The 26,018-nt window shown below is 54.1% G+C and overlaps 2 protein-coding genes across 17 annotated transcripts in view; one reads left to right on the top strand and one right to left on the bottom strand.

Moving 5' to 3' along the window:
- The window catches only part of USP35 (ubiquitin specific peptidase 35), a 52,770-nt gene extending 41,817 nt beyond the window's left edge, over positions 1-10,953 (top strand). Inside the window, exons 8-11 of the mRNA XM_081537580.1 lie at positions 5,305-5,398; positions 6,164-6,270; positions 6,811-8,686; positions 9,890-10,953. Coding sequence (XP_081393706.1) covers positions 5,305-5,398; positions 6,164-6,270; positions 6,811-8,686; positions 9,890-10,057 — 2,245 coding nt within the window. The 3' untranslated portion in view covers positions 10,058-10,953. The remainder of the gene's footprint in view (positions 1-5,304; positions 5,399-6,163; positions 6,271-6,810; positions 8,687-9,889) is intronic.
- Positions 10,954-11,723: 770 nt separating this feature from the next.
- The window catches only part of GAB2 (GRB2 associated binding protein 2), a 174,570-nt gene continuing 160,275 nt past the window's right edge, over positions 11,724-26,018 (bottom strand). For 9 of the 16 annotated variants that reach the window (XM_081537583.1, XM_081537581.1, XM_081537584.1 and 6 more), the window contains 7 exons: positions 23,688-24,280; positions 22,566-22,660; positions 21,315-21,579; positions 19,526-19,616; positions 19,164-19,266; positions 16,320-16,445; positions 11,724-15,540 (listed from right to left, as the gene is read on the bottom strand). In XM_081537583.1, coding sequence (XP_081393709.1) covers positions 15,397-15,540; positions 16,320-16,445; positions 19,164-19,266; positions 19,526-19,616; positions 21,315-21,579; positions 22,566-22,660; positions 23,688-24,280 — 1,417 coding nt within the window. In that variant the 3' untranslated portion in view covers positions 11,724-15,396. The remainder of the gene's footprint in view (positions 15,541-16,319; positions 16,446-19,163; positions 19,267-19,525; positions 19,617-21,314; positions 21,580-22,565; positions 22,661-23,687; positions 24,281-26,018) is intronic. The other 7 variants (XM_081537582.1, XM_081537585.1, XM_081537596.1 and 4 more) reach the window with 1 other exon arrangement.

Below are 26,018 nucleotides of genomic sequence, written 5' to 3' on the forward strand. Positions count from 1 at the left end.
ACCCACTCCAGTATTCTTGCCTGGAGAATCCCAGGGATGGCGGAGCTTGGTGGGCTGCCATCTATGGGGTCGCACAGAGTCGGACACTACTGAAGCGACTTAGCAGTAGCAGTAGCAAACCTAGACACAATAAAAGTATTACACAGTGTTGATGACTCAAGACATGTCTTAATTAGATTAGCAAATAAACAATAATGATAAGTTGCTTCAGTCGTGTCTGACTCTTTGTGACCTCATGGACTGTAGCCCACCAGGTTCCTCAGTTCATGGGATTCTTCAGGCAAGAATACTAGAGTGGACTGCCATTTCCTCTGCTAGAGGATCTTCCTGACCCAGGGATCGAACCCATGTTTCTTATGTCTCCTGCATTGGCAGACAGGTTCTTTATTACTAGCGCCACCTGGGAAGCCATAAAATATTTACTATTTCCCAGTTCATGTGAACCTGAAATTCATTTAGGCTGATTTATCTTGTAATTGTTTGATTTCTAAGCGGTTACTTTTCTTTAAGTCAATTGAATTAGAGCTCATTTGCAAATTAACCTCAGCAGCATTATCCATAAACAAAGACACACACTGTTGCTTCCTGACCTGCATACAGGTTTCTCAAGAGACAGGTCAGATGGTCTGGTATTCCCATCTCTTTAAGAATTTTCCACAGATTATTATGATCCACACAGTCAAAGGCTTTGGCATAGTCTTAACATCACAGTTAGAAAGCATCAATTCTTTGGTGCTGAGCCGCCTTTGTGGTCCAACACTCACATCTGTACATGACTCCTTGGAAAACCATAATTTGACTATACAGACCTTTGTTGGCAAAATAGTGTCTCCGCTTTTTAATACGCTATCTAGGTTTGTCATAGCTTTTCTTCCAGGGAGTAAGTGTCTTTTAATTTCAAGGATGCATTCAGTGTCTGTGGTGATTTCGGAGCCCAAGTAAATAAAGTCTGTCAGTGTTTCCATTGTTTCCCCAACTATTTGCCATGAAGTGATGGGACTGGATGCCATGATCTTAAGTTTTTTTGAATGCTGAGTTTTAACCCAGCTTTTTCACTCTCTTCTTTCACCTTCATCAAGAAGCTCTTTAGTTACTCTTTGCTTTCTGCCATAGGGGTGGTGTCATCTGCATATCTGAGGTTATTGATATTTTTCTTGGCAATCTTCATTCCAGCTTGAGCTTCATGCAGCCCAGCATTTCACATGATGTAACTCTGAATAGACGTAAAATATGCAGGGTGACAATAAACAGCCTTGATGTACTTCTTTCCCAATTTTGAACCAGTCCGTTGTTCCATGTCCAGTTCTAACTGTTGCTTCTTGACCTGCATGCACACAGGTTTCTCAGGAGGCAGGTAAGGTGGTCTGTTATTTCCATCTCTTTAAGAATTTTCCACAGTTTGTTGTGGTCCACACAGTCAAAGCCTTCATTGGCTAGGCTTTATTGTAGTCAATGAATCAGAGGTAGATGTTTTTCTGGAATTCCCTTGCTTTCTGTATGATCCAGTGAATGTTGGCAATTTGACCTATAGTTCCTTTGCCTTTTCTAAATTCAGCTTGTACATCTGGAAGTTCTCAGTTCACATACTGTTGAAGCTTAGCTTGGAGGATTTTGAGCATGACCTTGCTAGCATGTGAAATGAGTGCAATTGTATGGTAGTTTGAACAATATTTGGCATTGCCTTTCTTTGAGAGTGGAATGAAAACTGACATTTTCCAGTCCTGTGGCCACTGCTGAGTTTTCCAAATTTGCTGGCATATTGAGTGCATCACTTTCACAGCATCATCTTTTAGGATTTGAAATAGCTCAGCTGGAATTCCACTAGCTTTGTTCATAGTGATGCTTCCTAAGGCCCACTTGACTTCACACTCCAGGATGTCTGGATCTAGGTGAGTGATCACTCTCTTGTGGTTAATCCAGGTCATCAGGATCTTTTTTGTACAGTTCTTCTGTGTATTCTTGCCACCTCTTAATATCTTCTGCCTCTGTTAGGTCCGTACCATTTCTGTCCTTTATTGTGCCCATCTTTGGATGAACTGTTCCCTTGGTATCTCTACTTTTCTTGAAGAGATCTCTAGTCTTTCCCATTCTATTGTTTTCTTCCATTTCTTTGCACTGTTCATTTAGAAGGCTTTCTTATCTCTCGTTGCTATTCTTTGGAACTCTAAATCCAGATGGGTATATCTTCCCTTTTCTCCCTTGCCTTTTGTGTCTCCTCTTTTCTCAGCTATTTGTTAAGGCCTCCTCAGACAACCATTTTGCCTTTTTGCATGTCTTTTTCTTGGGGATAGGTTTGATCACCACCTCCTGTACAATGCTAAACCTTTGTCTTTAGGCACTCTGTCTATCAGATCTAATCCTTTGAATCTATTTGTCACTTATACTGTATAATCATAAGGGATTTGATTTAGGTCATACCTGAATGGCTTAGTGGTTTTCCCCACTTTCTTCAATTTAAGTCTGAGTTTTGTAATAACAAGTTCATGATCTGAGCCACAGTCAGCTCCCAGTCTTGTTTTTTGCTGACTGTATAGAGCTTCTCCCTGTTTGGCTACAAAACATACAATCCAATCTGATTTCGGTACTGACCATCTGGTGATGTCCATATGTAAAGTCATCTCTTGTGTTGTTGGAAAAGGGTGTTTGCTATGACCAGTGTGTTCTCTTGGCAAAACTCTGATATTTAGCCTTTGCCCTGCCCTGCCCTGTACTCCAAGGCCAAACTTTCCTGTTACTCCAGGTATCTCTTGACTTGCTACTTTTGCATTCCAGTCCCCTGTGATGAAAAGGACATCTTTTTTGGTGTTAGTTCTAGATGGTCTTGCAGGTCTTCTTAGAACCATTGGACTTCAGCTTCTTTGGCACTAGTGATTGGAGCATAGACTTGGATTACTGTGATATTGAATGGTTTGCCTTGGAAATGAGTTGAGATCATTCTGTCATCTTTGAGATTGCATCCAGGTACTGCATTTCAGACTCTCTTGTTGACTATGAGGGATACTCCATTTCTTCTAAGTGATTCTTGCCCACAGTAGTAGATACAATGGTCATATGAATTAAATTTGCCCATTCCCATTCATTTTAGTTCACTGATTTCTAAAATGTCGATGTTCACTCTTGCCATCTCCGGTTTGACCACTTCCAATTTACCTTGATTTATGGACCTAACATTCCAGGTTCCTATGCAATATTGTTCTCTACAGCATGATTTTACTTTTACCACCAGACACATCCACAGCTGGGCATTGTTTCTGCTTTGGCCCAGCTTCTTCATTCCTTCTGGAGCTATTTCTCCTCTCTTTTCCAGTAGCGTATTGGACACCTGCCAACCTGGGGGAGTTCATCTTTCAATGTCATATCTTTTTGCCTTTTCATACTGCTCATGGAGTTCTCAAAGCAAGAATGCTGAAGTGATTTGCCAATCCCTTCTCCAGTGGACCACGTTTTGTCAGAACTCTCCACCACAATCTGTCCATCTTGCCTTACATGGCAAGGCTCAGGGTTTCATTGAGTTAGACAAAGCTGTGATCCACGTGATCAATTTGGTTAGTTTTGTGTGATTGTGGTTTTTATACTCTCTCCCCTCTGATGGATGAGGATGAGAGGCTTGTGGAAGGTTCTGGATGGGAGGGACTGGCTATGGGGAAAACTGGGTCTTGCTCAGGTGGGAAGGCCATGATCAGTAAATCTTTAATCCAGTTTTCTATTGATGGGTGGGGCTGTGTTTCCTCCTTATAGTTTGGCCTGAGGCCAAGCTGTGGTAGGGGTAATGGCAACCTCCTCCAAAAGGACTTGACAGCCCAGTGCTCCTCCCAGGACTGCTGCTGCCATTATCCCTGCCCTGCAGCAGGCCACTGTTGACCCACCCTTCTGCCAGAGACTCTCAAATGCTCACAGGCAGATCCGGCTGTCTGTTGTGGGGTCACTGATCCTTTCTCCTGGGTCTTGATGGGACAAGGTTTTGTAGTTTGTGCCCTCGAAAAGTCTCGGTTTCCCCAGTCCTCTGGAGGTTCTGTAATCAAATCCAGCTGACCGTCACAGTCACATTCCCTGGGAAATCTCTGTCCCTTTGTTGGATTCCCCTGCCTTCTGGTGGCTCAGATGGTAAAACATCTGCCTACAATGCAGGAGACCTGGGTTCAATCCCCGGGTTGGGTAGATCCCCAGGAGAAGGGACTGGCAACCCACTCCTTTATTAAAAATCACTTGACTGTGATTATGGGGGTCGTTTCTGGGCTCTTTATTCTATTTATCGGTTCACCTGTTCTTTGACCACTACCACACTTCAACATCTTTTGACAAGTTTCATCAAAGTAAGCCTCATTTTTGGCTGTGGGAGGGGAGCTCCAGGCAGTTTCTTCTCTCGGCTTCAGCTCCTGGGGGACAAGGCTGGAACTGAACTCCAGGACTTCCTGACACTGCTGATGCTGTGCTTCTCAAGCTGCCTGGGGAAGGACTAGCTTTGTTTTGTTTTTGGATTTCCAGTCTGCTGTAGACTCCTACTTTTGTAGAATTATAACGCAATGACTTACTAGGCGATGATCATGTGTCTGTATAACAGTGATGTCAAATCACTGTACAAGTTTCTAAATGCTCTCTCCGAACTTGCTTTGTCACAGACTGCTAAGTGGACCACGCTTCGCTTACACTGCCCTGTAAAGTGGGTGCAGGCTGGAGAGAGGCCTGACCATATGCTCAGAGCTTTTTGTGAGAACAGGAGCTCAGCTGGGGCCTGGGAATTGGCTTGTTCCAGGGGATGTGGTTGTCAGGAGGGGCTTCTTCTCATCTCCCATAGGACCAGACGTGTCAAGAGCCCCAGTCTACCCCCACAGCGTCCTCTTTTTTCAGCATATTCCTCACATTGACCTCTGCCTCCCTCGTTTGAGGGCAGAGGAACAACTTGGGGGTGGTCCTAGTGGCAGGGGCCCTGAGAAGGGGCTACGGTTGGAATAGGGGCCTGCTACTCTGGATGGTCTAAACACTGTCACCCAAGGATGCAGGACGGAGGGTGTGAGTGGCTGGTGGTGATATTGGCATGGACTCTGGAGCATGTCTGAGAGTTCAGATATTAGAACCTTAGGACATTCAGATCTTTGAGTCAGGGGCTGTTAGAACTGGAAGGGGGATGGCAGGGGTCATTTCACTGTCCAAACCGAGCTGTTCATGTGCTCCCCCTGCCCGGCTTCTCGCCCAGGGCTGAGCTACAAGTGTCTGTCCTGCCTGTAGCCTGGAGGCCTTGGGCCGCCACAGTGCGGGCGAGTCAGAGGCGCTCTGGGCGCCCCGACTTAGCTCTGGGTGTTGAAGTTTCAGACAGTGTGTGCTCCGTTTGACCGAAAACAACTCGCAGCCCTTGATGACGAAGCTGCAGTGGCTCTTCGCCTTCCTGGAGCACAGCCAGGTGAGTGCAGGGGGAGCGGGGTGGGGTGGAGGGTGCTGGAGAGGGCGTGCTGGCGGACACCGCCCCCCCCCCCCCGCCGTGCAGTGCTCCCGCACCACTCCCGTCCGTGGTCCAGTCCACCGTATGAGGTGTCGCTCTGTTGGCCGGCTGTCATTTTGGAGCACTCACACTGCCAGGCACCCTGAGGGCTGTATTGGTTTTATTCACTGCCTCTGCCCCCATGGAACCGAAAGGCCTTGACCAGCCCTCACACCAGGCTGTCTGCAGGGGCGGGGGCACAGAGGTGCGTCAGCCACGGTCATGCTTTCACAGGGTGCAGTCTGGTGGGGAAGATGGACCTGTAGACTGCAACCATAGTGCTTAAGCAGAGAACAACGCATGTGTGGTTTCCACGCAGAGTAGGGAGAGGTTGATCATGAGGGGGATGGTGGCCCTTGGAGGACTCCGTGGGACAGGGGACCCTGCATCTGGCACTTGAACTCTAAGCTAAGCTTCTGATAGGGGCAAGGGTGTTTCAGGCAGAGGGAATGGCAACAAACAAGGGAAGAACAGACTCCTGGAGGTTCCCTCCATGGACCTGCTGCCGTGTTCTTAGGCGGCATGGACTTGGTAGGATGGGAAAAGTCAGGGACGGACAGCTGGAAATGAATGGGGAGTTTGGGGCAGTGACTCCCCAGGGCGACCCTCAGGCCCGGCACGCTGTGGAGCTGGTTGGTGAGTGGTCCCCCCAGCTCCTGACCCATCTCTCTCCCGCTTCGGTCGCAGCGTCCTGCCATTTCTCCAGAGAACTTCCTCTCTGCATCCTGGACACCCTGGTTCAGCCCCGGCACCCAGCAAGACTGCTCGGAGTACCTGAAGTACCTGCTGGATCGGTAAGGGAGGCTGGGCCTGGCTCTGCTCGGGGCTCCGCGTCTGGAGAGGGTGCTGGTGGGGAAGCCCCTGGGCTGTGCTCTCTCTTCCTGGAAACGGGGGTGTGGCCCGGCACTTGTGTAAGGGTTGGAGAAGATGGGGACAGGGGCCGTGGGTAGGGGGACGTTCTGGAGGTGCTGACGTGAAGCATGACTGGGGAGGGTAAGTGTGTGTGTGTACACAATGCTGTGCTTGCCTGAGTGTGCACGTGTGTGTTGTCTCATCAGTACTCTGGGGCACGCGCATGGCTTTTTGTGGCAGGTCTGTGAGCTTTATGCAGGTTAAGTATGTAGCATGCGTGCCTGGCCTGTGAGTGCATGTGCATGGGTGCCACCTAGTACACATGTGTGTTCCCTGCCTCCTGCACGCGTGTGACCCGCTGAGTGAGGTGGACGCACGGGTCAGCCCAGTGCTCTGGGGACGGACCTGTGTGTGTGTGTGTGTGTGTGTGTGTGTGTGTGTGTGTGTGTGTGTGTACGAAAGCTCTTTGCTCCCCATGCCAGGCTGCACGAAGAGGAGAAGACTGGGACAAGAATCTGCCAGAAGCTCAAGCAGTCGAGCTCGCCCTCCCCGCCTGGGGAGCCCCCCGGCCCAAGCGCGACCTCCGTGGAGAAAATGTTCGGGGGCAAGATCGTGACTCGGATATGCTGCCTCCGCTGCCTCAACGTCTCCTCCAGGGAGGAGGCCTTCACGGACCTCTCGCTCGCCTTCCCCCCACCCGAGCGCTGCCGCCGCCACCACCACCCCCACCACCACCACCGCCGCCGCCGCCTGGGCTCGGTGACGCTCCCTGCGGAGGATGCCGGCGCCCAGCAGGCAAGCGGGGCCGGCCCCCGGAGGCGGAGGAAACACTGCATCACGGGGGACGTCCCCCCCGCCATCCTGGACATGGAAGGCCTGGGCCCCCACGGCCTCGGGGGGCAGAGCGGTCAGGAGGAGAAGGTGGAGAGGGGGGAGAGCACGGAGGAGGAGGAGGCGGTGAAGACCAGGGAGGAGGAGGGAGAGGAGGAGGGGGAGGAGGGGGAGGAGGAGGGAGAGGAAGAGGGGGAGGAGGAGGAGAAGGTGAAGGAGGAAGAGAAGGTGAAGGAGAAGGTGGAGGAGGAGAAGGAGAAGGTGGAGGTGGAGAAGGAGACAGTGGAGGAGAAGGTGGAGGAGAAGGAGAAGGTGGAGGAGGAGAAGGAAATTGAGAAGGAGGAGAGGATGGAGAAGGAGAGGGCAGCCCAGGACGAGGAGGAGGAGAAGGTGAAGAAGAAAGTGAAGGAGGAGAAAGTGAAGGAGAAGGAGGTGGAGGAGGTGAAGGAGGAGAAGGAGGAGAGGGAGGCCCAGGACGAGAAGGAGAAGGAGGATAAGGTGAAGAAAGTGAAGGAGGAGAAGGTGAAGGAGAAGGAGGAGGTGAGGGAGGAGATGGAGGAGGAGAGGGAGGCCCAGGACGAGAAGGAGGAGGAGAAGGTGAAGAAGAAAATGGAGGAGCAGAAGGAGGAGAAGGTGAAGGAGAAGGAGGAGATGGAGGAGGAGAGGGAAGCCCAGGACGAGAAGGAGAAGGAGGAGAAGGTGAAGGAGAAGGAGGAGATGGAGGAGGAGAGGGAAGCCCAGGACGAGAAGGAGGAGGAGGAGAAGGTGAAGAAGAAAATGAAGGAGCAGAAGGAGGAGAAGGTGAAGGAGATGGAGGAGGAGAGGGCGGCCCAGGACGAGAAGGAGGCGGCGGTGGCCGGCCCGGGCCCGGGGACCCTCCGGGGTGCTGCGGCCCCCTCCGGGGACGGCTCCCGCTCGGTCCTGGACCTGGTCAACTACTTCCTGTCGCCCGAGAGGCTGACCTCGGAGAACCGCTACCACTGCGAGTCGTGCGCGTCCCTGCAGGACGCCGAGAAGGTGGTGGAGCTGAGCCAGGGCCCGCGCTACCTCATCCTGACGCTGCTGCGCTTCTCCTTCGACCTGCGCACCATGCGGCGCCGCAAGATCCTGGACGACGTGTCCGTGCCCCTGCTGCTGCGCCTGCCGCTGGCCGGGGGCCGGGGCCAGGCCTACGACCTGTGCAGCGTGGTGGTGCACTCGGGGCTGTCCTCCGAGAGCGGCCACTACTACTGCTACGCCCGCGAGGGCGCCGCCCGCCCCGCCCCGGCCCCGGGAGCCGCCGACCGGCCGGAGCCCGACAACCAGTGGTACCTGTTCAACGACACCCGGGTGTCCTTCTCCTCCTTCGAGTCTGTCAGCAACGTCACCTCCTTCTTCCCCAAGGACACGGCCTACGTGCTCTTCTACCGGCAGCGACCCGAGGAGGGGTCGGGGGCCGAGCCCGGCTCTCCCCGCACCCGGGCAGAGCCCACCCTCCACAAGGACTTGATGGAAGCCATTTCCAAAGACAACATTCTTTTCCTGCAGGTGAGTAGACCCCCACGGGCTTCCAGCAGCCCACCGGCTCAGATAAATCGCTGCTCCTCTCTGAGAGTCTTTTCCTTTTTCCTTTGATCCACTTAATCTCACTTAGTGCTGGGGAAAAAAAAATCAGTGGGCCAGACAGACCTCCTGCTTTAGAGGGACACACATTCAGTTCAGTTCAGTCGCTCAGTCATGTCCGACTCTTTGCGACCCCATGGACTGCAGCACTCCAGGCCTCCCTGTCCATCACCAACTCCCAGAGTTTACTCAAACTCATGTCCATTGAGTTCGTGATGCCATCCAACCATCTCATACTCTGTCGTCCCCTTCTCCCGCCTTCAGTCTTTCCCAGCATCAGGGTCTTTTCAACACACATTAGGAACGACCATTTCTTTATTAAGCTGTCATGTGCTGGAGGAGGGGCTCTGTGAGTGAGTAGTGGATACGAGCGGATGGGGAAGGCCTTTGGGAGGGTCGCCCTCTCACTGTGCCCTCGACTCTACTCCTAAGAGTCTAGGGTGGCATCAAAGTACTTAGCAACTGGAACAGCCAGGGCTCCAAGCAACGTGAGGCGTGCTGTGGTAAACAGCTGGGGTGGTCACACCAGGACCCCGGCCAGCGGCACCGGGGTGGGGGATGCTGGGTCTGCTTTTCCATTTCCTCCGAGTCCTTCATGGGGAGGCGGGTCCGGGGCTGGTGGTGAGGGGTCTCCAGGGCCGGCCCCAGTGCGGCAGGAGGGAGAGCTTTCTCCTCGGCAGAGTCTGTCCCTCCTGCCTCGAGGGGCAATGAGCTGGACAGTTGTCAGGAAGCCTGCAGGGAGGTCCTGGTGGGGTAGGTGACCTTTGAAGTCTCTGGACTGCCTCCTCCAGGTGCCACTTGAAGCCCCTGTCTGCTGTTCGGTCTAGTCTGTAGAAGTGAGTTCCTTTCCTCCAGGGTGTTGGGAGCTTATACTGGGAGGGGAGGAGGAATGGTTTTGAAGCATAGATACAGGATGGCTGTGGGTCCAGCCCTCCCATCCTCCCGCTGAGTGGGAGTGCCCCTGCTAGGGCACTCCCTGCTAGCGAGAGCTAGGGCTCTCCTCTGTGCCCGGCTCTGGGGCCCTCCCCAGGGGTGAAACGCCGAAGGGTGGCCACGGTGGGTGAAGGGAGCACTGTGGCTTTGGAGCCTACGTTTGAAGCCTCCTGCTCCATCCCCATTTGTTTCCAGGAGCAGGAGAAGGAGGCGCGGAGCAGGGCGGCCTACATCTCTGCGCTCCCTGCGTCCCCGCACTGGCGGAGGGGCTTTGATGAAGACAAAGACGAGGACAAAGGCCCTCCCGGGGGCTGCAGCCCTGCAGGTGGCAGCGGTGGTGACTTCCACAGACTGGTCTTCTAATGGGACCCTCGACCCCCGGCCCGCTCACGCTTGTGGGGTGCCACAGCCCACCTCGGGGTGGGGGGCCCAGGTCCTGGGCAGAGGCACTCGGCCAGGTGGGGTCTGGGGGAGGCCGTGGAGGCAGCTCCTTCCAAGGGCGAGAGCAATGGAGCAGGGGCTGCCGACCTCAGCCTGGAGGGCACACAGAGACTCAGATGCAGAGGTGAGACCCGAGCCCTTAAACTGACCCTCGGGCCCCGTCCCTGGGATCAGCCCCCTTAAGACTTGCAACCCGAGTGTTGTGGTCAGCTTGGAGTAGCTGAGATGGACACTCTCTGGGCCTCAGCCCCTGCCCCGTGTTTGCCATCAAGTAGCAGTTCCCTTCCAGCTCCTTTCAGACAATCCTGTGTTTCTATAGTATAGACGCCGAGGAGGGTCCAAGCCCCAGCACAAAGAAGGGGGCTGTGTGTCGCCCCTCCAGCTGCCTTCTTATTTTTCTGAGGGGACTGAGGCAGTGTAGTGGGTGCTGACGCTGTCCTCTTCTTGTGAGGAGCGTAGGTGGGAAGCAGGCTGGCATGGGATCAGAGAGGGTCCCCCCGACACTGAGCCGCAATGCAGAGGGGAAGGATGGCCTCTTAGCCCCCTCTCCCGCCTCAGTGCCTGAGATTCCCCTCTTCTGCTTACGAGAGAGAGTCCTTATTTTACTGCAAGTATGTGTGTGTCTCATGATGTCTGTCCTGAGGGACGCTGGCTGGCTCAGCGCCTCAGCTGTTGTTGGTCACTGTCCCCCGGGGCTGGTGGGGGCGGTCTGGTGAGGAGCAGATACTGACCTCATTGTGCCCTGACACTGCTGTACCCTTTCTAAACGGAGAGGAGAGAACAGGGTCTCTAACAGGAATAAAAAGAGGTTCTCTGAAGCCGTGAAAGCTGTCGTTCTTCCCACTCTGTCCATGGCTTCTCACTGTGTCTGGGCAGGAAGGCAGGGACACCCCCTTGCCCTGCTGACCTCCGTGCTGCACCAGGGGAGGTGAGTGTGCCCTGCACAGAAGTGCTGTGTAAATGTGAGGCCTGGTGGTGGGGATGTGCCCGAATTGTGGGGGTTGACTCTGGAAGGCCGGGTGCACAGGCTGGCGCCACCCAGACGGGACACTGTAGAGAGAGACTCATCAATCAGCTCTGGGCTGCCTGGAGCTCACAGCTGCTCCCACACTCCTTTCTTGCCTCTGGGAACCTGGGTGGGCTCAGGCCAGGAGCAAAGCAGCCTGCAGCCCTCAGGGTCCACCCATCTGGGAACCTGGCACAGCAACGGCCTGGCCGGGGGCTTCCTGGGCTACAGTGGAAGAGCTGAGTTTTGGCCCCAAAGCCACAGAGCCCCGAGACTCAGGGACCAGCTCAAGTGGGCTGACGGGTCTGTCAGAGACCAAACGGTCATGCCCAGAACTCACCTCTGTGGTCCAACGCACCTTTTAAGAAAGATGAACTGGTAGAGGTTGCTATTATTTCCACTTGAATTGCCAGGAATACAGATTCCAAGGTAAGGAGGATTCGCACTTGTTCTTCCAGCCAAGAAAAGTCCCCAGTTATCTCCCGTTCAACGGAAGGTGTAGGAGCCAGGGATTGGGGGGGCAGGTGTCCTGTGCAAGCCCGCCGCCCGCCCCCGGACGAGGCAGACGCCGCAGCCCTCTGCTTGCTTCTCATGGCCTTTATTGTCGTCCAGCTCCACCACCACAGTAACAAGGGCCCTGCAGGCTCCAGGCCTGTTACCATGTGTCACCACCGCAAAAACAGGACGCCTGTGAACGCATTCCCATCCCACCCCAGACCTACTCACAGGATAAATACATGTTACAAAATTTTTTTTTAAAAGAAAACAATAAATTAATAACTTAAGTGATTAGGCACCAACAGCAATTTGAAAAATTAAATGTCAATTTTAAATGGTAACAGGGCCGGAAACCTAAGACTGGGCTTCTTCTAGCCCGTTTTTCTCTTCTCGACAAAGCAACGATTCCGTGGGAAATGATTCTACATTTCAAGACACATGTAACCAAGAAACACATAAGAACACACACCACCAAATATCACACGACAGCCCCGCAGCAGGCGCCCCACCTGGCCCCCGAAGAGCTCAGTGAGTTTCGGAAGGCAGCGGCTTTAGTGCTCCTGTGCACAGCCTCTGCCCCTCGCTGTGCGCAGAAGGACGGACAGACGGACAGACGGGGGAAGGACGTGCCGACTTCCCTCCTGCCCCGCGCTCTGCTTCCAGCTTCCGGAGCTCCGTCAGAGGGCCGAGGGCGGGGAGGGTGGGGTAGCCACAGCTGGGGGCCTTAGCCCCAGGGCAGGGTGAGAACCGTTGTGCTTCTGTCCTAGGGATGGGATGCAGTTGAACTGCAATCAAGTCTAGGGAGGGCACTGGGTTAACTGGCCCCCGAGCCAGGTCACAGAGCAGGGAGCAGCCACAGAAGAGGCCTCAGAGCTCATCTGACCCCACCGAGGTGGGGAGGAGACGCAGCTCCCTGCAAGCACTCCTCCCTGCCTTTAACCCTGTGGAGCAGGGGAGCTGGACCGGGAGGGGACAGCTGCCGCTCCCGGGAGCCCCAGGCAGGAGGGGGCTCTGCTGGCCGACACAGGGCCTCCTGGGGCCTCCGTCCGCACCAGGCCACCAACAGAGGTGAACTCTGAGCCACCGACGGGAATGTCAGACACCTTTTGAGCCCCAAGTCTCTGCTTTCAGCAGTCTCTGCTTCTCTTGTAGTTCCTCTCATCTCTGCTCCCGCCTCCACCCTAAGGGTTTGGGGGTTGGAGGAACCAAGAGCTGAAGGGGGCCTCCTTGGAGGTTAGATTTGAACACCTCCATCTCTCAAGACTCCAACCAGTCTCACTTACCTTATGGCACATTCGGCACTGACATCATTAGGGCACCAGATGATCAATAGGGGACGATGCTGGGAACTGACGCTTCCATCTGTGGGCCCACCTGTAGCCTCCGGGGTGGGGGGTGGGGGGTGGGTAACCATTCAAAGCCCTGCTGTATGAGACTGCCTGCAGAGGGCCCTACAGGGACACAGGGCTGGGCAGTGACTCTACCAAACCCTGCCCAGGGTAGGCCACTGCCACCATCACCACTTCATCTGTGCGAACACCAAGGCCTTGCTGCTGCTGAGGGCCTGGGCTGGGCCCATACTCCCAAAGGTCTGTTGTTCCCAAAGCACAAGTCTCTCCCCATCTTCCTCCACTGGAGCCCAGACCTATCCTCCTTCCCCTAAAAATCTGACCCTTCTTCCCCTCCGGCCAAATCAGGCACCCGCTTTTCCTAGAAACCACATTCCCTGATCCGCACACCTCTCCGCTCCTGCCCGCACACCAGCCTCCTGGAGACGTGGCCTTGACTTCTCTGCACATGCCCAGCTTTGAGTCTCTCATGGCCATCACCAACGTGTCTTTGTCTTTTTTTTTCTCATCGAGCGTGACCTTCTCAAAGTCTGATTAACTCCTGTGTTCTCAGTGCCTAGTCCAGACCTGGCCACAGCAGCCACTGCCATCACTTAACTGAGTTGATGTGACTAATACTAGGAGGAGTTCTCACCTGTTGAAACTGTCTCTCCCAGGACGGAGTACGGTCAGGCCTCAGGCTGCTGAGGGGGTGTGTGTGCGTGTGTACACACACACACACACAGGAGCAGAAGAAAGGTGAGCAGTAGCCACCTCCCTTAGGTAGGGTCGGAACTCATTTCTTTTGGAGGAAGAAGGTCTGTTCTCCCCAGGGTAGGATGAAATATCTGGTCCGCCCAGTTGCCTCTGAAACTTTTTAAAAATTTGGCCAAGAACTTTAACCTAAGAGTGTTTCCCTCCCCAGACTTGGGAGAAGGAGCCTGGGGTGATGCCCCCCTTCTGTCCTGGCAGAGGGCAATGCCGACCTGGGGGCCTTTCCAGCCCTGCCCTCTCCTGTCCCTGTAGCCAGGCCTGAGTCCAACAGGGCACCTGGGACTCCACAGAGCAACGGGGTTGACCTTAGCTGACCTGGCATCAGGCCATGCCCCAACGTTTGGTGGGCCCTGCACAAACCTCAGTCCCAGGGCACAAGCCGCCGGCCACCCCGCCATGTCCTCGGGGTTCTGTTCCACCCGCCAGCCATCAGTCCTGGGAACTGCCCTCGCCTGCCACCAGGCACACTGATCCCCGACAGCGACGTCACCGCTCCCTTTCTGTTCTCCCTGCGTCTCTACGGCACTGCCGGGGGCTCTCTCTCCGGCATGCATGCTGGGTGGACCTCCCATAGCCCCCACAGCCTTCACCCCACTCTCAGCCGCCTTCCCCCATCCCCCTACACCACCCTTCTTACAGAAGCTCACTTGCTGTGCCATCTCTATGCCAGTCCCGGGCACCCCCGGGTGCCTCCGCCCAGGGTGGCCCCTCGGTACCCCGACCCCCGCATGCCCACCCTGCACCCCACGTCACTCCCCCACAGCTCCACCGCCCCCCTCGCCACGCTGGCGCTCCCGCCCCTACAATTTTTCGCCCAGCACAGTCCAAGCCTTGTCCAGCGCGGTGCCTCCGGGCGGGAGCGGACAGGGTACGGCGCTCTGTCCCGGAGCGGGAGAGCGGGCCTGAGGCTTCATGGTCCCGGGGGCCTGGCCCCGCAGCGTCTGTCTCCCCATCTCCTGGGCTCTGAGCCCCGCTCCGTGTTCTTGGTGGCTGGTCGTCCCCAGCCTCTCCTTCCTTTTGTACTCCTTCCACTTCTCCCACCCCTGAAAGTTGGGGGGCTGCCCTGAAACCCCTGTGGGGCTCCACTGCCCTTCTGCATCTCGGGCTCTAATTCCTCTGTCCCTCAAGACCGCCTCTGACCTTCCTCTGCGGCTCCTCCGTCTTTGGGTGGCCTCGCCCCTCCCCTGCCAAGGAAGACAGGGACAAAGAGGTCCGTGTCCACATTGGTCTGCTGGTCCTTGGCTGCCTGGTCAGCGGGACGATGTGGCCTCTTCCGGGACCGAGTTGGGGAGCCCAGTAGCCGGAGGCCAGATGGTGAGGTGCGGAATCCAGCTCAGAGCCGCGGCCCCGCCCCCACACGTCTGGTAGATATTCGGGTCTGAAGGGCAGGCGGAGGCTTAAGGATGCTTTTTGGCAAGAGCTCTAACTAAGGTAGGATGGCCATTGCTAATAAAACTCAAAGGTGGGCCCGGAGAGGGTGGAGGAAGTGCCTCGATCAGGCCCTTGCCTCCCAGGGGGAAGAGGTCAGGGTCCCTGATGCCAAGTGCTTTGAAGGCCAGAGTGGCAGAGGAGAGAGGAGGCGGGCAGGAGGGTGTGCTGGAGAGGTGAAGGGTGAGCAGACGGGGAGGCCGGCTCCGCAGATGTGGGTGGGGACGTCACAGCTTGGTGCCCTTGGAGGGCTCCGAGGACTGCCGCACGTCTGTCCACTCCTGCATGGTGTTCTGCAGGGCCTGGGTCTTCTCCTTGTCCACTTGAACGTAGTCCACCTTCTCGTCGGAAGTGACCGATGACGTGGATGGCTGGGGAACAGACCAGGGAGGTGAAGTGGCTGTGAGTCACCGTAACTCAGGGAGCAGCGCGCGGCTCTTCCTGAGTGGTGTCAGGGGCGAGGAGGTGGGCTTCCACCTGCCTCTCTGACCTGTTTATTTCCCCTGAAAGTGGCCTGTACAGCCTGACCTCCACCCTGCACCAGCCCTCCTCCTGCTCGATGCCACAGCCCCTGCCAACCCTCTTGCTGTTGCAGCTCTGAGGGGACCCAGGCCCTTCCCTCCACCCACTCCCCATGGCCACTTGTCCAGGACAGGGAATTGGCCAAGCGCCACCAAGTGCCAGCTGCAGGGCTCTGTGGGGGCGCGTGGTGAGCACGCACAGCTGCGGTGGGTGGGGGGTACTGTGTCATTGCTGCTGTCAGGACTGGGCAGCTAAGTGTGCTTCTGGGTGGTGGTGGTGGGGTGCCTTTCCCAGGCTGCACCCGGACAGCGCGTTCTCAAAGAGCTCAGGGCTGGGACACGCGATCCCCGCATCTCGGCTCTGTCACAGATTCACATGTGACCCTGAGCAGATCATGTCTCTGTGTGCGCTCATCTGTCCATCCGCAGGGTGAGGGGAGGGATGGGTGGACGGATGAGGGCCTGTGGACTCAGGGTGCCTGAGTGCTGAGGCTGAGGGCGCATGAGTCCCCTGAGACCCAGACCTCAGCCCAGCCTGGTCAGACGAGGCACCTGGCCTCTGGGACCCCTCCCCCCAGGGCCCAGGAGCTCAGTGGGACCCCCCCACCCCCCACGCCCATCCTAGGCACCTTTCGGTGGGGGCTCGGGGAGCTCGGCTGGAAGTCCAGGGCCAGATAATCCACACTGCCAGTGCTCTTCTTAGGGGCTGGGCTGTTGGTGCCGCTGGGAACGGGAGATGCAGACACAGGGTTTTGCTATCACAAAGGAGGGGAAAAACTGTTAGTGACTTCAGGAAGTAGACTAACCCACCACCGGGGGAAAAACACGCCTCTGGGAGTGAGAGCAGCTAGCTCACCGAAGGCCTGCTCTGTGCCGGGGACAGCCCATGTTCCTGTTTAAACCCTCACAACAATCCTGTGATGGAAGCATTATTACTTTTTTTTTTTTTACAATGAATATAAAACTGGTTCAGAGAAGTTAAAGCAACTTGCCTACAGCTGCACAGCTGGTGAGCAGGGGAGACGTTCAAGCCTGGGCTGCCCTCGCTGTGCCGCGCCGCCTCCCGCCTGGGCAGTCAGGCCGGGCCTCACCTCACCCTCCCTCCCAGACCGGCCCTCGCTCGCTGCCCTCAGAAGGGAGCGCGTGCCCTGCATGTGCTGGACCAGCCCTGCTTCTCTGGGGCTCCCACCATGGCCCGCAGCGGGCCAGTCACCCCGCAGCAGCCTGGCCACCCCCCTGTCCTGGCTCCTCGGGGGTCACTAGACAGGGGCCTCATCACCAGGCGGCATGAAGCCCTGGTCCCCCAGCAGCTCTCAGATGACCCACTGCAGGGCCAGTCTCACCAGGCACCAAGGCCAGCTTGTCTGGCTCTCTCCTGAGGACGCCTTCTCATGAGAAAGGCGACAGTCCTGTGCTGCTTTTCGGTTGCTTCACTGACGGGTGGGTTCACTGTCTATGTCTCTCTCATATGTCTATGTGTCTCTCATATGTCCATGTGTCTGTGTGTCTATGTCTCTCATGTCTATGTGTCTCACATGTCTATGTATCTATGTGTCTCTCACGTCTATGTGTCTGTGTCTCTCACGTCTATGTATCTGTCTCTCATATGTCCATGTGTCTGTGTGTCTCTCATGTTTATGTGTCTCTCATATGTCCATGTGTCTCTCACGTCTGTGTCTATGTGTCTCTCATATTTCCATGTGTCCATATCTCTCACGTCTGTGTGTCTATGTGTCTCTCACATGTCTATGTCTATGTGTCTCTCATATTTCCATGTGTCCATGTGTCTCTCACGTCTGTGTGTCTATGTGTCTCTCACATGTCCATGTGTCCATGTGTCTCTCATGTCTATGTGTCTCTCATATGTCTATGTGTCTGTGTTCTCATATGTCCATGTGTCTCTCATGTCTGTGTATCTATGTCTCTCTCACATGTCCATGTGTCTCTGTATCTCTCATGTGTCCATGTGTCTCTCATGTCTATGTGTCTCTCATGTCTATGTATCTATGTGTCTCTCATATGTCCAAGTGTCTGTTTCTCATGTCTATGTGTCTGTTTCTCATGTCTATGTGTCTATGTGTTCTCATGTGTCTATGTATCTATGTGTCTCTCATGTCTGTGTGTCTTGTGTCTCTCACATGTCCATGTATCTCTATGTCTCTCACATGTCCATGCGTCTGTGTCTCTCATATGTCCACGTGTCCAGGTGTCTCTCATGTCTGTCTATATGTCTCTCACGTGTCTATGTGTCTATGTGTCTCTCATATGTCCATGTGTCCATGTGTTTCTCATGTCTGTGTGTCTATGTGTCTCTCATATGTCCATGTGTCCATGTGTCTCTCATGTCTAGGTATCTATGTGTCTCTCATGTCTAGGTATCTATGTGTCTCTCATATGTCCAAGTGTCTGTGTGTTTCTCATGTCTATGTGTCTATGTGTTCTTATATGTCCATGTGTCTCTCACGTCCGTGTGTCTGTGTCTCTCATATGTCCATGTGTCTCTCACGTGTCTATGTATCTATGTGTCTCTCACATGTCTATGTGTTTCTCATGTCTATGTGTCTGTGTCTCTCACATGTCTATGTGTCTCTCATATGTCCATGTGTCTCTCACGTCTGTGTGTCTATGTGTCTCTCATGTGTCCATGTGTCTCTGTGTCTCTCATATATCCATGTGTCTCTGTGTCTCTCGTATGTCTGTGCAGCTGTGCCCTGGGGAATCCCTGTGGCCCACTCCTCTGGGAGGCCCCCCACCCCACGAGGCATGCACACATGTGCTTCCCCGTCACGGGGCAGACACTCAGTGCACGCTCATACTCCCACGCCTCCTCCCGGTCGTGGGGACAACGGGATGAGGAAATGAGGAGACCTTTTGGTTCTGAAAAGTTTTAACAGGATGGAACAAAGGGGTTAACTTGGGAAGCTGCCCCAGTTCTTCCCTGAAGGAACAGGGACGAATTTATGACGATTCTGAAACACCGTCTAACCGCCTGGCCTGCAGACCCTCGTGTGGCCCCCACGAGATAAGTGCAGGCTTCCGGAGACAGCATTTGGGGTCCTTTGTGTTCTGACTTCTAGTCCAGCCTCCCCACTGGCTGCCCCCACCTTCAGCCAGAGTTAATGACTATCACTCTCTGTGTCCCCATCCACATGGCCACCTCTGCCCAAGCGCCTCCCCTTCCCCACCCTGCTGTGATCGCCCGTCCTGTGGGTGTGCCCCCATAACACCGCCTCTCCAGGGCACTGACCACACTGCCTGGGTCACAGTCGTGAGAGAGGCAGGTCTCCTCTCCTCCCTGAGGGCAGGGACCGCGTTTTCCTTGCCTCTGATGATGATCTCACAGTAACGGACACATATGTGCTCCAGACAGACAGACAGATGTGTAGCAGCACACTGCCCTGGGGCCGGGGCGAGTCAGCGAGCTGGGAAGTGAGGAAGCACTAGGCAGGCTCAGGGGTCCCCAGAGGACTCACCATGGGGACGTAGTTCTCTTCACTGTCTCCAGAGTCGGTGCTGGTGATGCTCTGTGTAGAGATGGGGCGGCAGTACTGGGAGGAGCTGGGGTTGAAGGAGTGGCTGTGAGGGGTGGGAAGACAGGGAGTAAACCCTGGGCATGGCCAGCCTCCCGCAGGGCCCTGGACCTCATGCCTCCAGACAGACCTCTGGCCTCCATTATCAGACTAAGATCTGACACGGAGCGGGCACTGTTTTCCCTTCATCACAGAAGAGGAAGCCAAGCCCTGAGCTACCAACAGCATCAGGAATGTGGTGACCCGTTCCACTCACCAACCCACTGCCCCATTCCAAGCTCTCGCGTCCACAGACAGACACTCACATGGCCCTGGACCAAGACCTGGTGACAGGGGACTTGAAGGGGAGCTCATCGATGACAGTGTTGTTTCTCAGGTCAAGTGGTGTTGGCTTTGCTGCAGCAGGAACAGAAGGTCAAGTCATCAGCCAATGATGATAAGGCCACACATACAGACCCTTACACATAGCACACAAGTGCGTTTAAAATCCTTCCTACTCATCCCAGTTATACATGGGGAGACCCAGGCTCTGTGAGGTTATATGATCTCTGCTCATGAAGTCATGTCTTCAGATACCAAATTATTCCTCACATTGCACCGATGGCAACCATACTTTCAGATCTAAAATGGGCACATGGGCTGTGACAACATTTGTGACTGTAAATGAAAACAAGAGATGATATCTGAAACAGAAGGTCACCATGAGCCCCCCTGCCACTTCTGGGCCAGGACTGTGGAGCCTTCTATGGAAGAAGGTGAATGTCACAAGGCCCTGAAGGCTCCGATTCAAATGCTGAGCTCTGCATTCTCTGCTGACCAGACCCAAGGGCGCTTCTGTCTGCCCACTGACTCTGCTTCTCCCCTTGAGTCCCGGCCCCTGATCCAGGCCTGCAGAATGAGGTCAAGGCAGACCTGGAACTTTAACTGCAGTTCTTCTTCTTGGTCCCAGTGCACCAGTCAATGTCCTAGACGCTTTCCTTCTGAACAAACCCAGGAAGTAGGTGTGACCATCCCCACTTCACAGATGAGAAAACCAGAGGCTCAGAGAATTCACATGATTTACTCAGTCACACACTTAGGAAGCACATCTACCCGGTTTGAGAGCTCAGTCCTTCCTTTTATAGCAGAGTGTGTCTTTTAATGGAATACTATGTCAGTTCTACCTTTTTCAGCCCTAGAGCTAATAAAAATCCCTTACCCTTGAGCTGCACTTCATACACTATGAAGCATATTAAGATATATTATCTATGCCCTTCAATGTCTCTGATAGGCATGTTTTTTTAAAAATTAATTTATGTATTTTAACTGGAGGCTAATTACGTTACAATCTTGCACTGGTTTTTGCCATACATTGAGACGAATCAGCCACGGGTGTACTTGTGTCCCCCACCGTCCTGAAACCCCCTCCCACCACCCTCCGCATCCCATCCCTCTGGGTTGTCCCACTGCACCAGCTTTGAGTGCCCTGTCTTGTGCATCAAACTTGGACTGGCGATCTATTTCACATATGGTAATATACATGTTTCAATGCTATTCTTTCGGATCATCTCGCCCTTGCCTTTTCCCACAGAGTCCAAAAGTCTGTTCTTTATATATCTGTGTCTCTTTTGCTGTCTTGCATATAGGGTCATTGTTACCATCTTTCTAAATTCCATATATATGCGTTAATATACTGTATTGGTGTTTTTCTTTCTGGCTTACTTCACTCTGTATAATAGGCTCCAGTTTCATCCACCTCATTAGAACTGATTCAAATGTTTTGTACTTCCCACTTCACAGATGAAAAGCAAGGTGCCGAGACAGAGAAGGATTCGTTTACAATCACGTGTTAGCATGTGGCAGGGCTGCAACCTGAATCCATCCTGTCTTTCTGATCCCTGCACTTCTGCATTCTGGTAGCCAGTCCCTACTGGGATGAATTTGGAAAGAGAGTGTGTAATGTGTGTGCGCGTGCATGTGTGTGTATTTGGGGCAGTTTAGGCTCCGGAGGCTGTCACTTCCTTGCAAGGCAAGTTTAGGATCCACGGGATCCCTAAAGGAATGCACAGTCCCTGAAGAGTGCCCAGAGCTGGGCTGGGGAAACAGTGGACTTACCCTTCCTGTCAGGTTTGAGGTTGCGGTTGACAGGGGGTGGCTGGATCTCACTCCCTCTGCTGGAGCCTCGGTGCAGAGAGAGGGCTGAGGAGGGGTAGCCAAGCGGGTCAAAGTGATGTGGCCCCGGGCTCATGGGGATGTAGACACTCTGGGAGTTATCACCAGCTCGCTCCAAAGCCAGCAGAGTAGAGGAGCCTGGGTTCATGGGCACATAGTTGTCTTCAGAATTGGTGCTGTCTGATCGACCCACGACTGCTTTTGCTGGCTAGGAGTGGAGAGAAATACCGCTGTTACTAGGGAGAGGAAACAAGAGGGGGTGCAAATCTGTACACAGGGCAAGAGAAGACGGAGCTGGGTGCACTGTGAAGCTTATAAGGCAGACCCTGGGAAAACCAGGTAAGAAAGCAGCAGGGAGACAGGAAGAAATGAAGCCTGTGGGTCTCTTCTAGCTTCCATGATCCCTTGGAGCTTACTTACAATTTGTGATAAACCTTGTATAAAATATCCACAAGGCTTTCCAGCTGCCTGGCCAAGTCAGAGGACAGCAGAGGCCCCGGGTCACAGGTTTGGTTCAGGACCCGCCCCCCTCCTCAAGTCCACACTCATCACTGGAGGTCAGCCGCTCAGGCCCTGGGCAGGGCAAGGAGCCTCAGAGGGGCCTCGGCGCTGGCAGGCGAGGCCTGGGTGGGCATGCTTCACCAGGGCTGCTTTCAGTGTGACTGCCAGGCTTCAGTCAGAGCTGCAGTGCGGCCACCACCCTGGCCACAGCCTTCCTCTAACTCGTGCCCTGTCTGTCTGGACACACATACAACAACTGAGCTGCTTATGTTCACGATCTTCCCAGGGGGCCTGACGGCGGGCCTGGGACGCTGGTCTCACACCATCCTTCTGTCGCTGAGCCCAACTCTGAGCACCACCCCTGCCTGGGGTGGTGGGACCGGGTGGGACCTCACGGTTAGGGTGCTGCCGGACAGCCACATCCCAGGGCCTGCATCCCCTGCATTCTAGACCCTCCCTGCTCACCCTCAGTGATGAGCCTTCTTTTCTAGGGCACCTAAGTACACACATTTCTTCCAGACCAGGATATGTGCATCTTTCCAAACACTCAATCCAGGGGTTCTGAACGAAGAAGCAAGGCAGGCTCCTAAGAGGTAGATGCTGTCACGTTTTTGGGCTGTGGTTTCAGTTCTATGGGTGTGAGCTTTAATCCACCTGAGCTGGCTTAAGGACCCCTAATTAAACCCCACTCACCAGGAAAGCGCTGACTGCATCGCTCATGGACTCGGCAGACCGGCCGGCACTGTCTCCACCACGCTGCGGGTAGTCGTAGGACTCGCAGGAAGAAGCTATGGCAGAGGAAGGAAGACCCCTGAGAACTCAGAGTTGGTCCCTGTGCTGACACTTTCCCACACCCTCACCAGTGTTGCTCAGGATCGTAACTGGTACTCCAGGAGATACCGCTCTCAATTCATAACACAAGGTATCACCACATCACCCCTCAATTCACAAATTCCTCCTGGGCTTCTGGACATAGCTCCAGTGTTTGTTCAGTCGCTAAGTGTTGTCCAACTCTTTGCAACTCTATGGACTATAGCCCACCAGGCTCCTCTGTCCATGGGATTTCCCAGGCAAGAATAGTGGAGTGGGTTGCCATTTCTTTCCTCAGGGGATCCTCCTGACCCAGGGATCGAACCCATGTGTCCTGCATTGGCAGGTGGATTCTTTACTGCTGAGCCACCAAGGAAGCCCAGCTACAGGGTTATTAGCAAGTCACAAAATGAAAGAGATTAATATTATTCTACTTTTTCATCAAATGGAGGAGGTTACATGCAGAGTTGGAATACTCTCAGTGGGAAATAAGTGACAGTAGAATTTAAATACTTCAAATGGATGTTCAGACTTTAACCAGAGATGCAAATATGGCTTAGAAAATATTTTGTAGATCTAATTTTAATAGTCTGTTGGTCCACAAAGGTTTGGCTCCAGTTTGGACTAGTCTTCAAAATTTATTTTTGAAATCTTTCGTTTTATTTATAAATGAGTAAAAGACTATGATCCGGACCTCTAAACCCATAATACGTTGTAATGTGGTTAACCAAGAATGTTCTGTTTCCTTAGTGGAACAGTAACTTCTCTCAGGCAGGATCCGCTAAACTCTTGCCACTATGGTGTTCACGAATAGCCTCTATGGTTGGGGGCCCAGCTAGGAAAGGTCTGGGGTGAGAAGATGCCTAAACCTGTGAACATCCCTGACCGAGGTGGGCCTGGAGCCCTCATGGCCTGGATGGCTGAGAACTTGTACAATGCTGAGTCCCCTGTGCCCGCTCCCTTCCTCCCAGCCCCTCTGGGCGCAGCCAGGGCTCTCACACTGACCTCGGTGAAGCCGGCTGTTGTCCATGGCTGGGAGGGTGTTACGCCTGGGGATGGTGGCGGCGGCAGAGACTGATCTGCTGCCTTCCCCGACGGGAGGTCTCTGCTGAGGGCTGCCCCATCGAGGTGTGTCTGCCTGACTTGGCTTGGGGGGCCGGGGCGGGGGAGCTATGGCCGAGTCTCCAGGCGTGGCCACTGCCATGGCGTTGTGGTTCTTGTCCAGCGTGAACGTCCTAGGGATCTGGTAGGCCGAGAGTGGGGTGGCCGGAACATCCGCGTTGTCCACCAGGAGGTCCCCAAACTCCCGGCACAGGGTGCTGCTGGGCATCTTGAAGGTATACACATCCTCGTTATCCGTCTCGGAGCCGGTGAGGCTGCCCTTGGTGTGGCCGTGGGACGCCAGGCTCCGGGGGAGGTCGTAGGCACTGTCTCTGAACTCTGTGTTGTGCCGGCTTGGCTTCGGGAGGCTGTAGAAGCCATGAACTTGACCACCGACCCCGTTGACACAGTGCCCGTTGCCCTGGGCAAGTTTCTGCACAGCTGTGTCGCTCCTCATGAGAAATGAGGCCCTGGTGCCCTGAGAGAAGCTGGCACTCCTAGGAGACAGAAAGAAGGGGGCGCAGAGGTTAGAGGAGGCTGGCGGGTGTGTCCACACCCCGCTGCAGCGACGTGGTGGCGAATAAACATAAGCTGAGGAGGCTGGTAGGCCTGAAGCTTATCTGGACACAGCATATCTTCTCTCTGAGCTTCAGTAAATGCATCTGCAAGAATGGGGATTAAAATCATACTTTGCAACTTGTTTAGGAATTGGACTCTGGTGCATCTAGTAAGTATGTGTTCAGTGTTAGCCTTTGTCCCGTCCTCTACCCCCATATGAATGTGATGAGCAGAGGTTGGTCTTGCCTCCCCAAACAGACATCAGCAAACTACTTACATCAGCCACGTATTCACCGCTTTAAGTGGCACAGAATATACGCATGTATATACAAAGGCTGTGAGACAGTGGAAAGAACCCTTAAGTTGGTATCAGAAAACAGCAAACAAGTCATTTTACCCGAGTCTCAGTCTCCCCACTGTAGAACAAGTCAGCTGACACGTGGTTCTAAGTTAAATAGAACTATTCAAATGTAAGCTATAGATTTATTTTCCATCATGTTCACTGAGCGGCATTCAGAGGCGAAAATCTCTCTCTCCAGAAGACTAAAATACTATATGAAAAATGTTTTCCAGTTTAGGAACTATACTCAGGAGAGGAAAGGTCTTGATTATTACTTTTTAAAATTCAGGTTTGGGGAAAACAAGGTAAGATTAAAAACTAAATGATCTGGGGGTGAAGGGTTTGTGTGAGTTCCATCCCACCACTGAATTACGCTGTGGGCTTCCCCAAGGAGGGACCTGGGGGAGGTCCTACATGCTGTGGGCTTCCCCAAGGTAGGACCTGGGGGGTCTTACAAGCTGTGGGCTTCCACAAGGTGGGACCTGGGGGGTCCTACACGCTGTGGGCTTCCCCAAGGTAGGACCTGGGGGGTCTCACATGCTGTGGGCTTCCCCAAGGTAGGACCTAGGGGGTCTTACATGTTGTAGGCTTCCCCAAGGCAGGACCTGGGGGGTCTTACAGGCTGTGGGCTTCCCCAAGGCGGGACTGGGAGGTCTCCAGGGTCCTTTCAGGTCCATCTGGTTCTGAAAAGCCACGACCTCTTGGCTGTACTAGCCTGGCTTCCAAACTGCATTCTGTGTTCTGCGTGGGTCCCTTCAGAAATGAGAAGGTGAAGTTCTGAGCAAGCTTTCAGGTCTGCTTTTCTCTCTCTTATAGGGTGATTCTTCACAGGATTCCATTTGGGGAAATAAAGGAATCAGAATTCTAGAATAATCCTGTACAGTGGTAATTCTCAGCTTTTGGGAGGCTATATGCCTCTTTAAGAATCTGATAAAAATCTCTTCTGGTACTTCTCACCAGAATAAGGCAAATCTCACATACACATAGATTTGCAAGCTATCAGAGGGCTGCTGCTGCTGCTGCTAAGTCGCTTTAGTCGTGTCCGACTCTGTGCGACTCCATAGACGGCAGCCCACCAGGCTCCTTCGTCCCTGGGATTCTCCAGGCAAGAATATTGGAGTGGGTTGCCATTTCCTTCTCCAGTGCATGAAAGTGAAAAGTGAAAGTGAAGTCGCTCAGTCGTGTCTGACTCTTCGCGACCCCATGGGCTGTAGCCTACCAGGCTCCTCCGTCCATGGGGTTTCCCAGGCAAGAGTACTGGAGTGGGGTGCCATTGCCTTCTCAGAGGGCTGGGCAGCCCTTAACCCACTGAGGCCAATCCATGGAACCCCCGCCTT

Source organism: Giraffa tippelskirchi, chromosome 10 (assembly GCF_054371585.1).
Source record: "Giraffa tippelskirchi isolate mGirTip1 chromosome 10, T2T-mGirTip1v1.2.pri, whole genome shotgun sequence".
Classification (NCBI taxonomy): domain Eukaryota; kingdom Metazoa; phylum Chordata; class Mammalia; order Artiodactyla; family Giraffidae; genus Giraffa; species Giraffa tippelskirchi.